The sequence below is a fragment of the Megalobrama amblycephala genome, linkage group LG2 (genome assembly GCF_018812025.1).
Source record: "Megalobrama amblycephala isolate DHTTF-2021 linkage group LG2, ASM1881202v1, whole genome shotgun sequence".
Classification (NCBI taxonomy): Eukaryota; Metazoa; Chordata; class Actinopteri; order Cypriniformes; family Xenocyprididae; genus Megalobrama; species Megalobrama amblycephala.
The window spans coordinates 37,040,695-37,062,492 of NC_063045.1; the positions used below are offsets into that span (position 1 = coordinate 37,040,695).

At 37.3% G+C, this 21,798-nt stretch overlaps 1 protein-coding gene across 3 annotated transcripts; it reads left to right on the plus strand.

Moving 5' to 3' along the window:
• The first annotated feature begins 10 nt into the window (after nucleotides 1-10).
• rbm18 (RNA binding motif protein 18) lies at nucleotides 11-20,253 on the plus strand. Of its 3 annotated transcripts, none has more exons than XM_048173932.1 (6): nucleotides 11-193; nucleotides 1,151-1,264; nucleotides 12,491-12,617; nucleotides 13,140-13,226; nucleotides 18,903-18,991; nucleotides 19,197-20,253. In XM_048173932.1, exons 2-6 carry the CDS (start codon nucleotides 1,158-1,160, stop codon nucleotides 19,357-19,359), a joined length of 573 nt encoding a protein of 190 aa, XP_048029889.1. In that variant the 5' UTR covers nucleotides 11-193; nucleotides 1,151-1,157; the 3' UTR covers nucleotides 19,360-20,253. The 3 variants fall into 3 exon arrangements, with proteins under 3 accessions (XP_048029889.1, XP_048029881.1, XP_048029898.1); XM_048173924.1 differs by having other exon boundaries at nucleotides 12-181; XM_048173941.1 differs by having other exon boundaries at nucleotides 14-181; nucleotides 13,140-13,220.
• Nucleotides 20,254-21,798: the final 1,545 nt, after the last annotated feature.

Consider the following 21,798-nt stretch of genomic DNA (forward strand, 5'->3'; position numbering starts at 1 on the left):
ACGGCGCCGTTGTTGATGTTAGGGATGCTAAGCTAACTGGCTGCACTCAATGTTTTGTCTGACTCGTTCGTGTGGCAGATATACGAAATGAATTTTAGGTTTTGAGGCAGTGCCACCAAATTTTGTATATAGCATCTTTAGTTTAGGTTTAGAGAGAAGAGGAGAGGAATACGAGAGGAGGGTGAGTGTTAACGTATGTAATCTGTTAACATTGCTTGCTAGTTGTTAGTCCAACAGCCATTTATGTGTATAATTGATTATTTTCGGTTTGGTTTATATTGTTTATCTGTATCATTTTTTATATAGCAGTGTTTATGCTTGTTTCTAAACGACAAATGATTTGTAAAATATCATATTGATATTATCATCGTGTTTATACTGCAATAATTTCACACCAAGAGACCTAAACTGTAACTGTTCAGCCTGCATCTCAATCTCAAAACAGGGTACCTTATTATAAGTTTGACAAGAAATTAGAGTTTTATGGAAACGTTTCATTCAGCTCAGTTATGTAAATCTGATCTGTTAGGTGATATATATATGCTTTATATACCTTTGTCAAATGGTGCTATGTAGAACCCTTAAGAGGTGCCATGTCGCATTTTATTTCTTTAACAAAAATGGTGCTAAACAGCACTAACAGTGGTTCTTTGGCTCGTAAAGAACCTTTAAAGGGGTTTAACAGGTTTTTTGTATGGCAGTGGTGCTATATAACACCTTAACCACCCCAAAGACCCACTGATAAACCGCTGAAGAGCTATACAGGCGCTTAACAGGTTCTGTATACGGTAGTGGTGCCATATAGTACCTCAGTCATCCCAAAGAACTGGTGAAGAACCGCTAAAGAACCATTGAAGCACCAAGACTTAAAGTGGTTTGCCTATGATAAGGAGCCAAAGAACTACTTTTAGTACTATATAGCACTATATTATATATATATTATTACATTATATATATAATATACTCTCTCACACACACACACACACACACATATACATAGTCAGCTAGATAGATATACACATAGATAGACATACACACAGTCAGCTAGATAGACTCATGTTTTCCATAAAAAAAAAATATATATATATATAATCCGGTGATACATACTTACCTGAACGTGACTGAGACAGCTCTCTCTGACTTTTCTCAGGCCCCTAATGCAGTCTGCATCAGAGACTGTGGAGAATGCCTCCATCCTGTCAGGTGGCTCGGCACAGGACGGTCATCGGCTCTGGATCGGCAACATTGACCCCAAAATCACAGAGTGAGTGTTTGCCTGCGCATGAAAACCAGTGCTGCACTGCCTCTGAGGCAGACCTGCGGCCCTGCCTGGGTGATTGATTAGCCAAGTGTGTCTTTGTGCTGGAGAATGAGCAGATGACGACAAGGCGTGTTAAAGAGAGCCACTCGGCCGTGGAGACCTGTTTTGCTGAGGGGCTGCCATCATTTCTCATTCACCTGGCGTGTTTACTTTGTGAACCTGTAGCGGCTGCTCAAGGTGGAGAGGGGGTGGCTGGGTGACACGGAAGGGAAGCACGAGAGAAATAGCACACGTTGCGAGAGTGCCCCTGGAAAATGTACGGCTTGCCCGGGCTGGCGTCTAGACAGGCGTTTCCTTCCCTCTCGCTCCTCTGTTTTTCTTTAAATAACCTGCTTGAATGAAAACAGCCGTGATGCCCACAGGCTGGTGATTGGGAAGATTAATTAGTTCACATGCTGGGAGTGTTTGTAGTAGTGAGTTCCACTTCAGGGTCCTGCAGATCTTGCGCACACACACACACAGACACAGTCCTGCTATGTGAGGTCAGCGTTCACCCAAAGGCAATTTTTTTCTGGGGTTTCCAAGTAAGTGGATAATTGAGAGCAGTAATTGAGTTGGGAGGTAAAAAGGTGCTTTAGGTATTGCACTGTAACGGCTGTGGATGGATCATCAGAGAGATTTATGAAGAAACCAAGACGAGGTAAAAGCTTTGAGTGGGTCAACTGGTTACAGCACAATAACCTTTTGCAACAGTTTGGCATTTTGTACTTGTTTTCACTTGTTTGGTGATCCAAACACATTTTTTGATGGCCGATACCAATTTTTTAAAGAGAAGGGTGGCCGTCGCTGATACATTTGATATGTCAATATTTAATTTAAATAACATGCATAACAATTGCTGCAATGAAATTTAGATTAAGGCTAAATTAGAAATAAGTAATTGTAAAATGAATCAATATAAAAAGTTGAATTTGATTAAAAAATAAACAGATTTATGCTTTGGTAACTTCTTTGATTTTGTAACCTATTATGGTATTTTGCACAAATAAATAAATATTTGAAATATTTATAAAAAGAAAGTAAGTAATCAACAGTCAGTAATGTGGTAAATTTGTGAATTACTGGAATCATATTTTCTCACAAAAAAAAGACCAGGTAATGCTAATTTCACATACACAGTGAAAATGACATGAATCTGAGTGGCCAACTGGATATAGCACAGCATAGTTTGAAATTAAGAATTTAAAGATTACACTTGCATCAGTGCTCAGGTGCTCTTTTTGTCGTTGTCAAAATAAGAGTCCCGTAGCTGTCAAAATAAAAGTGGCTTCAGACAATTATAGTCCAAAAAGAAAAACTTGTCGACCTTTGCCGATTAATTTAAAAATGTCAGATATCGGTCAACCACCAGAAAATCTTGTAACCACATTGCTTTTGTACTGTGCACTCTAATCTGTCCTAATGCATCTCAGACAATGAAGTCACCTGTCAGTCAACCATTGCTCTAAAATAAGAGTTTTAAAAAGAAAATACCAGTTTGATCAAAACATTTGGAATATCCCAAACTCATACAGACTTCTTCAGTGTGCCATGTCCAATAGGGGTTTCACCAGCTAGTTGAGTAGTAAGTTATGAAACCTTCCCCTGGTTTCACAGACAAGGTTTAAGCCTAGTCTCAGACTAAAATGCATGTTTGAGCTTTTATTAATAGAAAGCAACTTGCACTGACATATCTTAAAGGTGCCATCAAACGTTTTTTTTATAAGATGTAATATAAGTCTAAGGTGTCCCCTGAATGTGTCTGTGAAGTTTCAGCTCAAAATACCCCATAGATTTTTTTTTATTCATTTTTTTAACTGCCTATTTTGGGGCATAATTAGAAATGCGCTGATTAAGGCTGCGGCCCCTTTAAATCGCGCGTTCTCTGCCCCCTCCCGAGCTCTCGACTCTATCACTGCATAAACAAAGTTCACACAGCTAATATAACCCTCAAAATGGATCTTTACAAAGTGTTCGTCATGCAGCATGTCTAATCGCGTAAGTATGGTATTTATTTGGATGTTTACATTTGATTCTGAATGAGTTTGAGGCTATGCTCCGTGGCTAAAGCTAATATTACACACTGTTGGAGAGATTTATACAGAATGAAGTTGTGTTTATGAATTATACAGACTGCAAGTGTTTAAAAATTAAAATAGCGACGGCTCTCTTGTCTCCGTGAATACAGTAAGAAACGATGGTAACTTTAACCACATTTAACAGTACATTAGCAACATGCTATCGAAACATTTAGAAAGACAATTCACAAATATCACTAAAAATATCATGATATCATGGATCATGTCAGTTATTATCGCTCCATCTGCCATTTTTCCATTCGCTGTTGTTCTTGCTTGCTTAACTAGTCTGATGATTCAGCTGTGCACAGCTCCAGACGTTAATACTGGCTGCCCTTGTCTAATGCCTTTCATAATGTTGGGAACATGGGCTGGCATATGCAAATATTGGGGGCGTACAGTTACGTAACAGTCGGTGTTATGTTGAGATTCGCCTGAGGTCTTTTAAAGAAATGAGATTTATATAAGAAGGAGGAAACAATGGAGTTTGAGACTCACTGTATGTCATTTCCATGTACTGAACTCTTGTTATTCAACTATGCCGAGGTAAATTCAATTTTCAATTCAATGGCACCTTTAAAATATGTCAGTGCCACTGTTTTGTCTCGATGAACACCAGTAATGTTTTTTTTTACTAGGGCATGTTTATAAAAGGTACTTAATTTCAACTAAGGCCTAATCCTGGCTTAATCTAATAAGTCCTGTCTGTGAAACCAGACCCATATTTTTTTATTTAAGTCTGATCGCAAGTTATTACAGATATACATTTTAGCTGCATTGTTAATACAGAGTGTAACAGTAATGTGCCTAAGCTGTCCAATTGTGATTGGCTCACCTGAGACAGATGTTGTTTATATTTATACATTTGGCAGGTGTTTTTATCCAGGTGTAAGCAGGACCTTTGCCAACCCCATTCACGTGCAGTGTTTGTTTTTGTATAGTAGATAGTAGTGAGATGACAGGACAAGAAGGCAGAAAGCAGCAGAAGGGGATCAAACTCATGTTGCTGGCATGAGCACCACAGCTCAATATGTCAGATCTCAATTTCACCCAAAAATCAAAAGAAAAACTTTATAATAATCTATAACTGTGCAGAAGTGGGTGCTTAATTATAATAAAAAATCGTCACAATACAAAAAATAATTTAGTGGCCTAAAATACAAGCTTAATTTCTTAGTACAAAATATTTGTGTGAGCTATGACATTTCTTGACAGTTTTTGTGAGATTTACCCAGTAGTTTTTGGGATTGAACACAAAAACACAATATGAACACTCCATTTGTCTCTCTTATGTTATATATAACAAGCAATTATCATCTGTCAGTTTGCTATAAATTTAGCAAGCTAAAGTAGCGTTTTGGAAATTAAAATATAGGAAAAATCAGCTGTGAGCCTTCATGCCTAGATTCTGATGTAACAGTAATTCATTTAAAAAAACTTTTTTTCAGTCATTCCATCATGTCACTTTACAAACAGCCTTATTTATTTAATATGATCAATCTCAATACATCACCATTTTGGAAAAGCCTGTGAAGTTCACATTTACGGTTCTGCAAATATTCACCAACAAATTTCAGTCCTACAAAAAGAAAATCATTCTGTTCTTTCAGTGTAAACAGTCTCTTCTTAGTGCTAATCCATCTACCTTACTGACTGTAAATTTCACCATCATCATTACATTAATCACAAGCTGTAGCTAGATGGAAAATTACAGTTTCTGGACACATTTGAGCAGTTGCTCAATTCTTCTCATTTATTTTCCACTGAAATGTGTTATAAATGTATGATGCTGATAGTCAGTGCTTGGGCACCATGACAAGTCACATTGCTGAAATTGCCCAAGTCTCATACTTTCCACCCAACTCTCTGTCAAGGGTGTGTCTTAATCTGCTAGTCAGCTAAGTACACTTCCAGAGGAATCAGCCTTTTCTAGAGCTGTCTCATTGTCATAATCATTCTAAAACTGGAAACCTAGTCATCAGTGTCCCGATATCAAGAAATCCCGATATACAGATTTACATCATAGGGAACTAGAAAGTGTAATGAGACAAGGGCTGTGCAGCAGTGCCTGCTTCTGTATCTTTAACAATCTCAAAATTATTTGTATCTATATTCAGATAAATCCAGAAGTGGGCTTGGCTTTAAATAGAAGTTCGTGAAATTACATGTGAAGCCCATTTAAATGAAATTTTGTTCCCTACATAGTTTTTAACAATTATTCCTTGAGTAGCTCATAGTTCCTAGAACTATTTGCGGAAGTACCCGCTTTTTGGCATGTTCCCACCGCAGGAACTAGGAACGATTTTAGTTCTAGGAACTCCTTTTGGAGGAACTAAATTAGCTCCTACTTCAGAGTAGGGTCTAACCCAGCACAATAGGAACTACCAGTGACTTAAGTGTATGCTGATTGGCCGAACACACGCGAAACACGAGCACTCGCCATTTAAAAAAAAAAAGGCTGTGTACACACAGATTATAGCCTATATATTTACTCGACAAACTAACTCAACGAACATAGAAAACAGTGATAGATGGACCACTCAATCTTTACACTGAGAAAATCCAATGCAACTTACTAAACACACATTATTCAGACTGTATGCTGCGCTTACACCAACTTTTTTAATTGTGTATTCTTATCAAAGGCTTATTTATTATTTATGTTATTATCTTAATTGTTATTCTTTTTATTACTTAATCCTTTTTAAAGCACCGGCATACCAAAGCAAATTTCTTGTACATGTTGTACTTGGCAATAAAAGTGGATTCTGATTCTGATTCTTCGGACCAAGAAAAACATGATTATGTACTTCTGCTCAGCTAGTGACATTAGACATCAACCACACGGCAAACACAAATACTTTTTCATATACTGTCTACTTTCTTTCTATAACAGATCTATATAACATATATTATACAGGACTGTAAAACAGATCATAAACAAATGGATAATAGCAGTACTATGTGCTCAGGCTCTGGCTTTCTCAGCTTCGTGAAAATAAAAGTCCGCCACACTGTCAAAATAAAAGTCACAACAACAAGCACAGCCCCAGGACTCTGAACCGGTTCAAGGAATGAAAACGAAAGCTGAAAACGAACGAAATTTTGACCAGAACGTAACCAGAAACGGAAACGAAATCAAATGTAATCATACTGAACAGAAACGCTCATTTGAAATGGCCATTAACCGGTTAATAACATTATTTTACCATTCTGTTTAATATTTTGTTTTGTCAACCAATCACGAATTTAAATAGTACAGCCTATGCAAACGTGACGCTGATGCATCCAACGTGAGTGAAATGCCCGCGCTCACGCTCTAAAGTGAGTGAAATACCCGCGCTGACGCGCTCAGGCTCAGCTGTCAAGTCATCATAGGTTAGGTAAGTCACAATGGCAATGCCCTGGCATTAGTTTTTCCGATGATATGTCACCAACCGTCAAGCATTAGACCTACATTTAAAGGTGCTAAAGAGGATCTTTTCGTCGACTGAGAAACCAAAGACTGTTAGTGAGTTTTTGAAATGAGCGCATGCATAAGAACAACCCCCCTCCTTCACAACTCATTTTGAGGGAACGCCTCCCCTCCCAAAACTCGTGCACGAGTATTGGAACACGAGTGTTTACCACCGGCATTCGCTGTGTCGTGTTAGTGGATTCATTATGTCGGACTCACCGCAGGTAACTCATAATCTGCAGTTGTTACTCCTGTCTCCTGACAAAAACATTGCATGCGGCGCCTGTAGAGTGGAAAGTTACTGGAGTGCGCAGCCACGCACGTCTCGCACAAGGAACGTCACGGCAGTGATTGACAAGCCAGAGGGCCAGTCGTTTACGCGATGATCGCGTAAACGATTGGCTGATGTTTTTAAGACCCTACCTCGTGCACAGATGATGTATATTAATATTATTACTTTCAGTGTACCTAATAAATAGTCTTTTATCAGTTAGTAAAGACAGTTTCAAGTAATATTGCAAAAATGTATAAAACAAAACATCCTCTTTAGCACCTTTAAGTGAAAATGAATGTCAAGTGATATGCAGCTTGTTGTGTGTTTTGATACCAGAAACGAATGGATAATAGGAGTACTATGTGCTCAGGCTCTGGCGTTCGCAGCGCAGTGAAAATAAAAGTCCGCCACACTGTCAAAATAAAAGTCACAACAACAAGCACAGCCCCAGGGCTCTGAACCGGTTCAAGGAGTGAAAACAAAAGCTGGAAACAAACAAAATTTTGACTGGAACAACAGTAGAACATGAGTTCACACAACGCCACATCACGCAGCTGCAGCGCATCTGTGAACGGAGAAAACAGATTAAAACTATAGGCCTACGTAACACATATTAAAAATAAAAGGGAATATTTAGGCCTACAGTTTCTACAGTTTCTATAATTAGATCTACAGATTAACAAAACAAAAGTGGTTCATTGTGGTGCACTCCAAAGATCTAGGAAAGGAAACAGACATTCTGCTTGTTTTCGTTATTTAAGTGTCTTTTGTAAATGTATGAATTATGTCTTGCTTTTACCTGTATGACCATAAATTACAGAGTACAGTTTACTGTCTTAGAAGGGGAAAAAAATTCTCACGCGCACACAAATTCTTGCATTGCTTACTTGATATCGCAGCCTGTTAAATATTGAAATAAAATACAATCAACCAAACATACATAACGCTAACTACTCAATTCAATTCTGTAATACAATCTGCCGTTTACCACCTGGGACTACCGCCTGACTGTGCTGTTATGTGAAGGATGATGTCGATAATGGGAGTGAAGTACAAAGCTTACATAATAAATAATAGTTTAGCGTTCGTCGCGAAAATGGATACAGTGCCGAATGAGAAAGGCAGGCTTCAGATTCACTTTAAATTAATTCATTTAGCATCTTATTTAGTTTTATTTATAATAAATAAACCTGTTTCTCGCCTTGAATATAGCAATAGAAGGTGGAATGGTGTTAAAAAAAGAAAAGAGAATTTGTAAAAAAAAATTCGTTTTGGCTTGACATATAAAGCCTGAATAGGCCAACTGTTACCTTTAGAGGTTTTGTGGTAAAATAAAATAGGGCAGTTTTGTTCATATGTTTACAAACATTATAAGCAAAGCTATATAGGCTAGGCTATTTGTAAACATTTTATTACCAATAAATTACATTATTTCTGAATGTAATAATAAAATGCGACGTATCTTTTTTCCTCTCAGGAATAGCGTCGGTATTTTTACCTTTGCAGCAAACATTTTAAAATATCTTGAAGAAATACTTTATAAACCATTGATAGTTTTTCCTTTCATTTAATAGGTTTACATTTGGACAGAATCTTGTTATGAAAGGTAATTGTAGGTCTATTGGCTAAGATGGCAAACACTCTCTTTATTTTTTAATAAATAAAATGCTGTACATATTATTATTATTATTATTATTATTAAGTAGGCTACATGCAAACAAAAAATAAATAATAACGTTATTAACCGTTTATTTTTTTCTAAACAAACTGGTTTCGGAATGTTAATAATACAGAAGGAACGCTGGAACAGAAACGTTAAAATACTGATTCTGCTCGGAGTGAAACGATTGATTTTTTTTTTTTAAATTTTTAAGCCCTGCAGCTTACATCACTTCAGAGTTCCTAATGGCGGTGCGAATGCACCCAGGAAAATGGCCCTAGGGGAACCACCCTGGTGGCTAGTTCCTAGAACTACCGAGTGCAAAAGCCCCTACTAAAGGTGCCAATATACTCATGGCTCTTTTTTGTTCTTTACTTAAGGGTAAAAAGAAGTTTTAAAAATTGCATGATTTCTACAATTCACCATTTCAGTCTCATCGTGTTTATTTATATACCACTTTATACAATAGACTGCTTTAAAGCAAGCAGCTTTACAGTTTTAAACATGAAAACACAGTGTCAGTGTTTTTAATTAAAGTGCTTTTAATTAGAATCCAAACTTCATTTTCTAATATAAAGCAGCTCTCCAGTGTGATCATGTTTTTACTTGCGTCTGACCTCGATGAACTGAACAGAAGTGAACCGGAGAAGATGTCAATGAAGGTGGAGCCACAGTGCCACACCTATTACATAATCGCCACGGCCCAGTGGTAGCCAGAGCAAACTTTTCTAAAAAGTCCATTTTGGTGAGCTGTTTTGAACTCCTGGCTAAAACAAACTCCTTTGTGTTGGCCTGATTTTGTTCGGAATGACATCACACCAGTTTGTTCTTCAGTTTCGCTTGAAGTATGTCGGGGCCTTAATCCTGCAGTTTGAGTGACATTCTGACAGCAGGTGCTGAAGATTGACCGACCCATAATGAGGACGGCGATTACACTTATTCGCATTTCCGTCTAATGAAAATATCCGTCAACATTTACGGAGCTCCACCCCATCATGCATGCACAGCCTTTCTGACACAAACATACAAACTCTTTATTTCAGGTTCGTTTCCCACAGTTAAAGCCTGTGGTGGACACGACCCGTTCACACAAAGCAGGGGCTGCTGTCGTAATAACGGGTTGACATATTGACCTGTCCATGCTCCGCTGGGGCCCATTTAGGGCCGGTGATGGATCTACCATGTGCCGCAGGTTGTTTGTGCTTTTGGAGCTCTGCTTTGCATTGTCTGTTACGTGGGCAGCAGGGAACAGGAGGCCCTATCCGATGGGACGGCCGAGGAGGAAAAGGCACTGGCCTTAGACCACACCCTTCGGTCATCTGAAATAGACACGTGTCTGTTGGAAACGCTCCTTGACCTTGATATCCGTGCTGATTTCTTGATTCTGTGCTGCTGTGTTTCTCAAGGTCTGCAACTGCACACTGCGATACTGAAACGGGGGACGTTGCAGGTGGGTGGGCAGCGCTCCGATGATTTTGGCCCAAACAGATGACATGCTTGGCTCATGTCAACACTTACTCCATAATACTCCAAGCTCCTTGGACAGACCCCTTCTTCCTCCCAACAGCACATTTTATGGCCCTCTGGGGATGTGCATTGTGGTCTGAAAAAAATCTGCAGGTTGTCCCTTTGAGTCAGGCCACTATCAAATCTTCAATCTGCGGCAAGTCAGGAAGATCCCGTGGCCCAAGCCTGAGAGGGTGGTGGCTGGGAAAGTGCGAAATACTACTTGGAGAAAAGCTCCTGGGAGAGGAGGGGAAAACATTAATACTGAAGCCAGGACCCCCAGTTCTATCTGTGTTCCTACCTTTCCAGGATTAAAAATAACCTCAACCACCCGAAACAATAAAGAAATCCCAGGCATCTCCTCGTCTCGGTATAAGAGGCTACTCCCAGACCACTCTGGCTGTCATGCTAGAAGAACAACAATATAGCTAGTAGTTCCACAAATGTATTGTTGTTTATCCTTAGCACGTCTTTTGCACATTCCTGACACAGTTTGGTAGCTTTCCCAGCATTTTCTCAGCTGAAGGAAATGCTTGGATGCCTTCCTGAGCTGTATTACTGAATCTTTAGAATTTGGTCTGGGGGATGCCCATGTTATGCCACATCATCATCCTACATCAAGATAAATAATTGGAGACACTGTCGACACTAGTGACAAGATAATTAATATTTACTTGAGGGTAAATGACAAGAAAGAGCAGCTAAGTTAAAGACTTACTGACCTTGACACAATGTCATGAGGGTGATATCCTGTTTTTCCCCCCCTTCATGTTTCTGCACACTGGTTGCACCACATGACATATGAAGGTTTTTAAAATTTTCTTTTCTTCTACTTTTTTACTGCATAAAGTAAATTAAAACATTGTGTGAAAATATTGAATTTTTTAAATGATTTTGAATAAATTAATAAACAAAAAAAAGCATCATGTCATTGACTATTGACATTGCACTCTTTAAATGTGGTTTTGCCAACATATTGAAAAAACTGTGGGTGCAAATAGAGTTGTGCTCGTGCAGCGTCAAGTCACATTAAATGTTAACGGTTTGGATGACGTACAGGTGAACAAGGGTGCAAATGTTCTCTCTTATGTATGGACAGCATGCTAGACTGCTCTCGAATGCTGTGGACATGGTTGTTTGAAGAAGCCTATTTGTACTCTCTCTTTGTTTAAATAGCACAGGTTCAGCGTAAAGTTCTCTTGGAAAGAAATTCATTACTCTTGTTTTACAAGCGCTTTCAGTTTTTACTTGTACTCCTAGCTGCATCAAAAATTGACTGGTTGCTTTTCTTTCATAGAGTCACCAAACCCTCTATTTTTATTTTTTTTTATTTTTTTTTTTTTTTTTAATTATTTTACTCAAATAGAGACCATGCCCAGTCGGCTGGCCCATTCTGGTATGCAGCACCCACTTTTCACAATTAAATCAATTCCCAATGGATGCACTTCCCACTTTCCCTTGGAAAAATGGCACATTTCAGAAGTAGAATGAGTTGCGAATTCCATTTCATGTTGACGTGTTCCGACACATTGAACTATGTGATCATGTGGCCATTGTGAATTTAAATCTGGCTTGCAACATTTCAAAGTTACATTCCTGTCATCCCAATCGCTTGCTTTATATATTTTGAAGAATGTTGTATATGTTTGTCTAGTGAAAGTCAATGGGGCCCAAAACAACATTTGAAAAAAAATTTTAAGTAACAAAATAATCAGTAACTGTTTTGGCAATAATAAGGTGCTTAAGGCGAACCAGATATTTCCCATGTCTTCTATTGGCTATTACCGGACAGCAGGTTATAGAAGCCGCACTCGTCGTAATTGTTTGTCTTAAATTAAACTCTCGAGGGAATTTAGTCTTCCGCTTTTTAATATCCTCATTGTCCCCCTGATGTATCCTTTGTATTGTGTGAATAAAAGATTTACAGCAGCTAAAAAGGTGTAAAGAGACCTGTCATTCTGATCAAGCCTTACTTACAAAGAATTATGATTCCATGACATGCATTTTTCCCTTGTGGCCTTAATAATGGTTATCACTCATTTTTTATTCTTGGTCAGTACATTTATTTATGCCATTTGCTAAAGGAAGCATCGTGAATACAGTTGCTTGTGAATCCAGTGTCTTTGATAATCTCAAACCCCAATTTTTTTGGAGGTATTTTGCAAAAAGGTAAATAGAATTCCAAGTAAAAATACCTCACTCTCTGTTCCTGCAGGTACCACCTAGTGAAACTCCTGGAGAAGTTTGGCAAAGTGAAGCAGTTTGACTTCCTGTTCCATAAGTCAGGTCCTCTGGAGGGCCAGCCGAGAGGATACTGCTTTGTCAACTTCCACACCAAAGAGGTTCTGTTCATTCTTCTTTACAATATATGTGAATTAAAAACCCAAAATACCAAAGGAAGTGTCAGTTTTGATCCAGTAATGATATGCAAGTCCTTAAGAGGCACCCAGACAGCTTTTGAGATAAGGAACCGTTCACTCTCTGGAGTGTAATATGAGGCAGTTCCAAGGGTGTTGTTGAAGGGGAAATGTGTGTTTACAGATCTCATTCACACCCTTCATGAGAGCTTGGAAAACTAGTGATCCATCATCAGCCATTATTGTTCCCTATCATTACACCATGCTTCCAGCAAAGCCGAAAGTAGCAAACAAACACACAGGAAGGTTTGGAATCCAGAAACCTCAGAAGAGACTCTTCAGAGACGATCTTTGAGCAGGACAAATGGGGGATTTCAAATGTAGATGGATGATCAGGAGTGAAATAATTCACTCTTGTGTCAGACAAAGTATAGTGACATGTTTATAGATGCATGCCTGATGGTAATCATCATAAAAGCATACAATTTTTTATTCTGTCCATCACAGGAGGCTGAACGGGCTATTCAGTGTCTGAATGGAAAATTGGCACTTTCTAAGAAGTTAGTGGTGCGTTGGGCTCATGCTCAGGTAAAGGTGAGTGTCACAAGTCAAGTATCAAAAATTGCAATTACTATTGCTCATACTATAGCTTAGTGGTTAGTTAAAATCTCTAACCCATGGTAACTCATTGTACACTGTTTTTGCATAATGGATGACATGAAGCATTTCATTTTCTAAGCAATCAGACTTTCGATTTTTGACTAACAGATGATAAAACGGGACAAAATCCAATAGACTTTTATTGAAGGAAGGCCATATCTAGAAGCCAGAATATAATAGGCCATGTTCAGAATACAGATTGTTCAGATTGGATTTTTCATCTTTTGTTGTTTGAGATTTTAATGGCTGATAAAGCTTGTAAATATATCACGCAATTTAATTTAAATATAGTAAATTACACATAACATTGCTGAAATAAAACTAACATTTATTTTATATAATATTTGCTTAATTATTTGAGCATGATACAAAAATAAATTACTTTTTTTTTTCCATTTAAAAGTTTAGGGTTGGTAAGTTTTTATTCATTTATGTCTCTTACGCTCACTAAGGCTGCTTTTATTTGATCAAAAATACAGTAAAAATAGTAATATTGTTAACTTAATATTTGAATATATTTTCAAATGTAATTTATTTCTCTGATGTCAAAGCTGAATTTTCAGCATCATTACTCCAGTCTTCTGTGTCACATGATCCCTCAGACATCATTCTAACATGCTGATTTGATGCTCAAGAAACATTTCTCTTTATTATCATTGTAGAAACAGTTGTGCTGCTTAATATTTTTTGTTGAAACTGATCTTTTTTTCAGGATTTTGTGATGAATAGAAAGTTCAAAAGAACAGCATTTATTTGATATAGAAATCTTTTGTAACCGTATGGCTGTTTCTCAATTCCAAGAACTTAAAGAACGGACTTGTGTTCTTGTGGTGACTGGTCTTGCCAGCCTATCTTGACAGGACAAATTCAGAAGGATGCGAGGACACAGAACGCATCTTTGTGAGAATTGAGATGTGCTTCGATCTTGTTGCTCAGCTGACCATCCCAGCATATTAGAAGTAGTGACTAATGCACAATAAATACAACATAACATCACAAACAAATGTCACAACCTATTAAAGCATTTCTTTCATATTATTATAGACATTATTTGCATATTTTATATCATTTTATTTATGCTTTGTCAATGTAAAATACTGTAGGCTTTCTCCAGGTCTTTATCACTTTTTTAAAATTAAGGAAAACAAAGCGAAAAATTTTTACTTTCACAAGCCGTCACATATTTGCGAATTTGCAGCGGAAATCTCTTAAGTGAGAAAAAGATGTTTAAAGCTTACAGGCTTCCGTACATCATCTGCCTGCAGTGTCTTCTGGGATTTCTAACCAGAGATGGTCTTATTATTGGGAGATACGAGGGTCTGTGGCTCTACCATTGGAGAAAGCATAACAGCTAACTTGGATCACGTGTGCCTTGATAACCAATCACATTACGACCTTGACGTCATTGAATTTCATTGTTTGACAGTCGTTCACTGTTTGAGGATACCATAGAAATGAATAATAAGTGTCGTAAACTGAATCACACCTGTCGTGTAATTCTCCATGACTTCTCTTATAAAACAGCATTTTTTTTGTTGTAAACTCTAAACATAGATAAATCCAAAACAAATGTTTAAGAGCAAACATGTTGAAGATTAGCCAATGGGATATCGATTCATTAAATAAGCTATTTCCTCTCAAAAGCAGTTCATTGAGCGTAGTGAAGCCTCTCCTCCATTGACATCCATTAAAAAAAATGGCCTCTTGTCTCCTTCCCTGCAGTGTTAGCAGGCGTTACACATTTTTCAGCTAAGGTTGCGGCTTGCCTTCAAGTGGCTTTGTTCAAACGGTTCGATTCTCTCAAGTCTGCACTCGATGCATCCTCGATATCAAGAACACATCCTAGTACTTTCATGCGTCCTCATACTTGCGTTCTTGAGTATTGGAATTGAATTTTGATGGCTGATGACGTAGTACGAGAACTCAAGATTCAAAATCGCTTAAAGGGGCCATCGAACGTTTTTTTACAAGATGTAATATAAGTCCAAGGTGTCCCCTGAATGTGTCTGTGAAGTTTCAGCTCAAAATACCCCATAGATTTTTTTTTTAATTAATTTTTTTAACTGCCTATTTTGGGGCATAATTAGAAATGCGCCGATTCAGGCTGCGGCCCCTTTAATTGCTCGCGTCCCCCCCCCCACCTCTCGACTCTATCATTACATAAACAAAGTTCACACAGCTAATATAACCCTCAAAATGGATCTTTATAAAGTGTTCGTCATGCATGCTGATTTCATACATCGGATCATGTGAGTATTGTATTTATTTGGATGTTTACATTTGATTCTGAATGAGTTTGAGGCTATGCTCCGTGGCTAATGGAGCTAATGCTACACTGTTGGAGAGATTTATAAAGAATGAAGATGTTTATGCATTATGCAGACTGCAAGTGTTTAAAAATGAAAATAGCGATGGCTCTTGTCTCCGTGAATACAGTAATAAACGATGGTAACTTTAACCACATTTAACAGTACATTAGCAACATGCTAACGAAACATTTAGAAAGACAATTCACAAATATCCCCTTGTCTAATGCTTTAACATGAGCTGGCATATGCAAATATTGGGGGCGTACATATTAATGATCCCAACTGTTACGTAACAGTCGGTGTTATGTTGAGATTCGCCTGTTCTTCAGAGGTCTTTTAAACAAATGAGATTTATATAAGAAGGAGGAAACAATCGAGTTTGAGACTCACTGTATGTCATTTCTATGTATTGAACTCTTGTTATTTAACTATGCCAAGATAAATTCAATCATTAATTCTAGGGCACCTTTAAGAGCGCATATTGAGAAACGGCCTAAAATTCTCTTTACAGTCAATTTTGATCAATTAATGTGGCCTTGCTGAATAAAAGTGTTACTTACTGACTACAAAAAACCTTACTGACCCCAAACTTTTGAACTGTAGTGTATGAATAAAAAAAGATAATACAATTGTGACCTAACAGTAATATGGAAAATCTGGAATCACATTTTTTAAAATAAATACCAGGCAATGTTAATAAAAAACAGGCAATACTAATTACCTTCCCACCAATCTTATTTCTTACTTAACTGTGGTACCCCCTGTGACAGCGGCAACAACTATAGGCCAAAGTTTCCCAGTTTTTTGTGTATAAATACTGCAATTATGAAAAGCATAATCAATGGAAACATCATCCATTGCTAAAGTCTCACGCATGGTGAACCTAAACAGGTTAGCATATAACTTGAAGAGTTAGAAGAGTGAAGTCTAGAAGAGTGTGAACAATGCCATATAGTCCTGGGGGTGGGCTGTTTTGACTTGGGGCCAGTACGGCCACCTAGCAACCACTCAAAACATCCTAGCAGCAGCATGCTAAAAACACTCACAGCACCTTAGCAACCACAACAACTATGCATCATGGCAACCAACTTTTCATGTGCACCACTCACATTTTTTCATCAGAAAATGTAAATTTCTAGTCTGTACTGTAACTTCTGTCGATCCTGGGCATTCATTTATGCTTCTAGTTGTATAGCTGTTCCATGGAATATCTGGATGCTGCTACAACAAAACAGACCAGAAAGATCATGGATCATCACACCTATAGTTAAGCTATAGAGAGGGGCTCTTCAGGCTTCCCTGCTCCTTAACAATAGGCAGCTGCCGCTGGGAGTGAGGAAATCCTGTATGGTTGAGAATCACGCCCCTTTGCCCCTCCCCGTCTGAGGGGAAAGGGACACCAGGTTGGGGTCAAGGTCAACAGTGCAGAGTTGTTGACGACAAGCAGCAGCAGACAGGTCCTCTTGACCACCTCCACCCAACATTGTGCTTATTGTGAGGCTGGTGAAAGTGTTTGTGTGGATGCGTTTGGCCATCTCACTGACAAGACCCGTGATGGTATTAGTGTATTCTTAAGCACTGTGTTTATATTAGCCGTGCCCTTTGAAGCCCCTGGGTTCACTGTCTGATAAATGTACGAGAGCACAGTTGTTTGGGTGGAGTATAGCGATCTAAAGGAAAATAAACAAAAGGAAAATTATGAACTGTACTGTACTGTAATGTAATGTAATGTATAGGATCAGAAACGGACTGTAAAAACTTTGCTTTATGGTTTTCTGTATTTGAAAAGGAAAAATAAATAAGAAATCAAAGTTTACTTTGATACATATTCCTGGTCTTAGTATGCATTATTTTACAAGAATTTTGTGCTTAAGTACCAAGAACTTGAATTTTTTATTTATTTATTTTTTATACATTTTCCAGAGGAAACTGCTTACCCATGCAAAGTACATTGTCATGTTGCGACTGCGCTGCTGTCTGAATGCTGACCAAAACAAACAAACAAAAAAAAAACCACGCTCTTTTATATATGCCAGTCACGAATGGGAGAACAAATTTACAGTGAATAACAACTTAAATGTTGGATATTTTTGTTCTTACGAAAGACTATTTATTCATTTATTTTTAGTTTTTGTAATTTAAAGAAAAAATATATATTTTTTTTCTTGTTTTTTTTTTTTTTTTTTTTTCAAAAGGTTAAAACTGAAACGGCATGCAGTTTTCATTGTTTTGTTGTCAATAAAAATGTTGTATTTAAAAAAAAAATGTATCTGAGGAAATATAATAAATGTTTATTCACATCAGTTTTTCATTAAAAACTGAATTAAAGCTAAATTAAAAAAAATATTAAAAGTGTTTTATTATTATTTAATTTTAGGAATCAGATGGTTGCATGATAGGGTTGTGCCCATATTCCTACTTTCAAACAGAGGAAATATTGATATATTTGATATTTTGGCCCCTAGATGTGGTCATTCAATTAAAGTCCATGTTTTTTTTTTTTTTTTTTTTTTTTTTTTCTCCTGTTTTATTGTCCACCAGGTCTGATTGCTTTGAAAAGTAATAGCACTGTTCAAAATTAATGTTTGAAGTATTATTCATGTATGTTCAGTAGTTGCATGCCAAAATTTACTTTTGAAACGGCAAGCACTTATTATCAACATTGGCTAACTGATCATGATCTAAACAAATTGATCCCAACAGATAAAATTCCCGTTCTAAAAAGAAATAAGTCCCAGCCCACACCATTTGCAAGCTGATATTCAGGTTAACTTAATAAATGTGTCACGTTTTGGAAGTTAAATGCTTTGCAAAAGCAATTTCACAGTGTCTTTTATTGTATTTTATATATAATATGTGGAATCCAAAGATTTTTTTTTAGTTAATAATACAAATATTTTCTTGTCATGTCAAATTGTTTGAGCGTGTCATTCTGTCAGTTTTTCTTTTTCATAACTGCTAAACATCACAAATTATAAAGCATTTTCTAAACACTCTTTGTTTTTATTCCCCACAGATTCCCATGAGCTGCTATCATCCTCATGGTCGCAAGGGTGGTTGGAGGGACATTTTTGAGTGGAATGAATGTTTATGACGTTGCATAGCCCAACTTTTCCCACACTATTCCAAGGGAGCATATGACTAATAAGCAGCCAACTCTTTGTTTTTCTGGTCTCTAATGCAACCAAATGTGATTAAGTTACTAAAGGCCCGGCAAGTTTAACAACCCCTCGGTGCATGTTGTCTCAGTGTCTCACAAACTGTCTTGTATCCATCCTGGTGTGTGTTTGTTGTCTTTCAGAAATTTGAACCCTTCAGAGGAGACAAAAATCTGCCAGCCAGTTTAGAGCCTTCGTCCAGTGAAGCAGAGGAGATGCCAACCACACTGAGGTTTGGGACATTACCGCTCAAAACCTCTCAGCTTCCTTTCATTTTTCCTATTTCTCTTTTTCCTTGTTTCAAATTTGTCCTTCAGTTTCCCTCCTGTTTTTGTTTTTGTTCTCATCTACTCCCTTTCCAAATGGCCTTGTGACTAAAGTGACTCATTTGAACTGGATAAGAAGGTTTCCTTTTCTCTTTCCTCTGCTGTTTAAAGTGTTAACGCAAAGATTCGTGCCATTGAAGCCAAGCTGCAGATGATGGAAGAAAACCCAGATGACTACTCCGGACCCTCTGCTTACATCTACAACAAGCCCCCTGATAAGAGAGACAAGAGGTCCCAGCCCTACCACAAGCAGTTCCGCAGATTCAGGAGATGACCTCTCCAAAAACTGGCCAAGTGTCGCTGAACCGAGAGGACTGTGAGATGTGCGGAGATAAGCTGTTCTTGTCTCTTGGCCAGTGTAGGACTGTAGGATGTCATGAGAAGAGGGACTCCAACACCTTTGATTTGTAGTGCTGTTCTGTTTCTCGGCCAGCGGAAGGAGTCTTTTTACTGTGAAAGACCGCTGATGTAAGCAGAACCTAACCACAGAATTCTAGTGAATTTAGTTTTTTTGGATATTGATGTTGCCCAAGTAATTTCAGCCAAAAGATCAAAATTCTGTCATCATTTACTCATCCCCATGTGGTTCCAACCCTGTAGGAAGATATTTTGATAAATGACTGTTGTTGTTTTTTTTATGTCAATACAATGAAAGTTAATGGGGTCCAATGTTGTTTGAACCCCAACATTGATTTGTTGTACAGGTCTGGAACATCATTTTTGGCTGAACTACCCCTTTAAGAGTTTTGCACCTTTTCAAACATCTCAATTTACACCCTTTCCTTGATATCTTTCCAGAATATAGTGTTTGTTGGGTTTTTTATTCACTTGTAAACTGCCCCATGTGCTGCTTGCGAAAGTATTGTTGTGTGTTGTGAGTCTTATGAATCTTATCATCCAAAATCTACTTACTACTCAGACTTTGCCATTCTTTGTTACACTGTTGGAGTCTAAGGAAGCACAATATTCTGCATTGTTTATTTAACTATTAATATCTTGCCTTTTCTAAGTCTAAAGTGAAAAGGGCTTTTATCACATGATCTGGAGAGGGGCATTACAACAGTGGATGTCATGGACAGTTTGATTCAAGTGTAAATATCCAGGTATTTTGATAGAGTTTGCTTCTGTCGTGTCCAAAAATAAATGAAATGGTCCATATGAGTCCAAACTGGATTCTTGTGCTTTCACTTAAAGTGGACGTGTGTGTGTGTGTGTGTGTGTGTGTGTGTGTGTGTGTGTGTTTAAATCACAGTAAGGTCTGCTGTGTTGTTTTTGCGTTGATTTAAACTGTCTGTAATGATCGATAATAGAACCTATACATAGCGACAATTTTTAATACGTTTATTAGACTGCGACCGTTTTCAATTACGAACAGGCTTAGTGAGTACAGGCTACGGTAGTTAATCTCTTGCCATACGCAGAATTAATTATTTCATTATCAATTTAACCCTAAAATCATTTTTCTAGATTAATTAAAACCGGGTTTAAATTCGAATTAACATGCGTCATTAGCGTACTCGCGAATTTGACCCCTGTCCATTTAATTTTATTCTGCTCTTTCTTGTTTTATTTGTTCATTATAGCCTATTATTTATTTATTCTTAAATTATTGGGTTCATTTAATTTTCGACACCACCATTTTTCCTGTGTGGTACAAAAATAAATCTGTCACATCGAGGCAAGCTTTCTCCGTGTAATCTGTCGATATGGTGATTACTAAAGAGGTCACTTCACTATTATTCGTCTTTTATCCTTATTCATTTCCAAACCTCGAAGAACAATAAATTCAAATTCAAATGAAAGAGACTAATATGTGAGTTCTATAACTGCTGTCCCCATTGAACCTGAACGCTTTCCTTTATAATCTCTACATGCAACCCTTCATTTTAGCAGTCTCGTTCTCGTAATTCAACTGTTGCAAAAGAGAAAAGGTCTACGCCGCTCTACCTGAATATCTGATGGATATGTATTTTCCTCTCTGTTTCTCCCCCACATAATAACAGCATGACTGTTTCAGGCTTGGTAAAGGTATTTTTATCTCACATGCCCATTTTAAACCAATTCAATGGCAGATGGCATTGTGAATGCAAAGTTTGCGATAGAATCAACTGCATCAAAATATGGTGATTAGATTGGCTATAAGTTTGGTTTTTAAATATGCTTAACGATTAACAAAATGTTGTTGCCATAGAAGACAGATACGACACCCTGTTGCTTGAGTGGACTTCTTTGCAAATAAAATCAATAATATAAATAATCAAAATGATACGTTTGGACAGTACGCGAATAGATGAACGGCATCAGTAAAAAATGTCAATACATTATTACCAATTCAACTATAGCTACAATTAACAAATACAACCAAAATATTAATTTGGTGCAGTCTGGTGTTTAAAAGAGAAAATTGTTCAAAAAATGATCTTTAATTAGGCTACTTTTTTAAAATAAAAAATAATACATTTTTGGTTTCCAAATTTTATGTTCTATAAACTGGAAGATCATGCTTATTCTGCGTCAATTTATGAATCAAATGTAACATGAAATATTCTTAAAACCGTTTGAAATTGAATAGTATAAATATTTATATTTTTGTAATTAAATCATAATGCGCTCGATACCAAGAACAGCCCAGTTAAATATTGACTTAGCATCCCGGTATTATTATTTAGCCTATTATTTATTTGTTTGTTTTTTAAATCGCTAATTTGCAGAC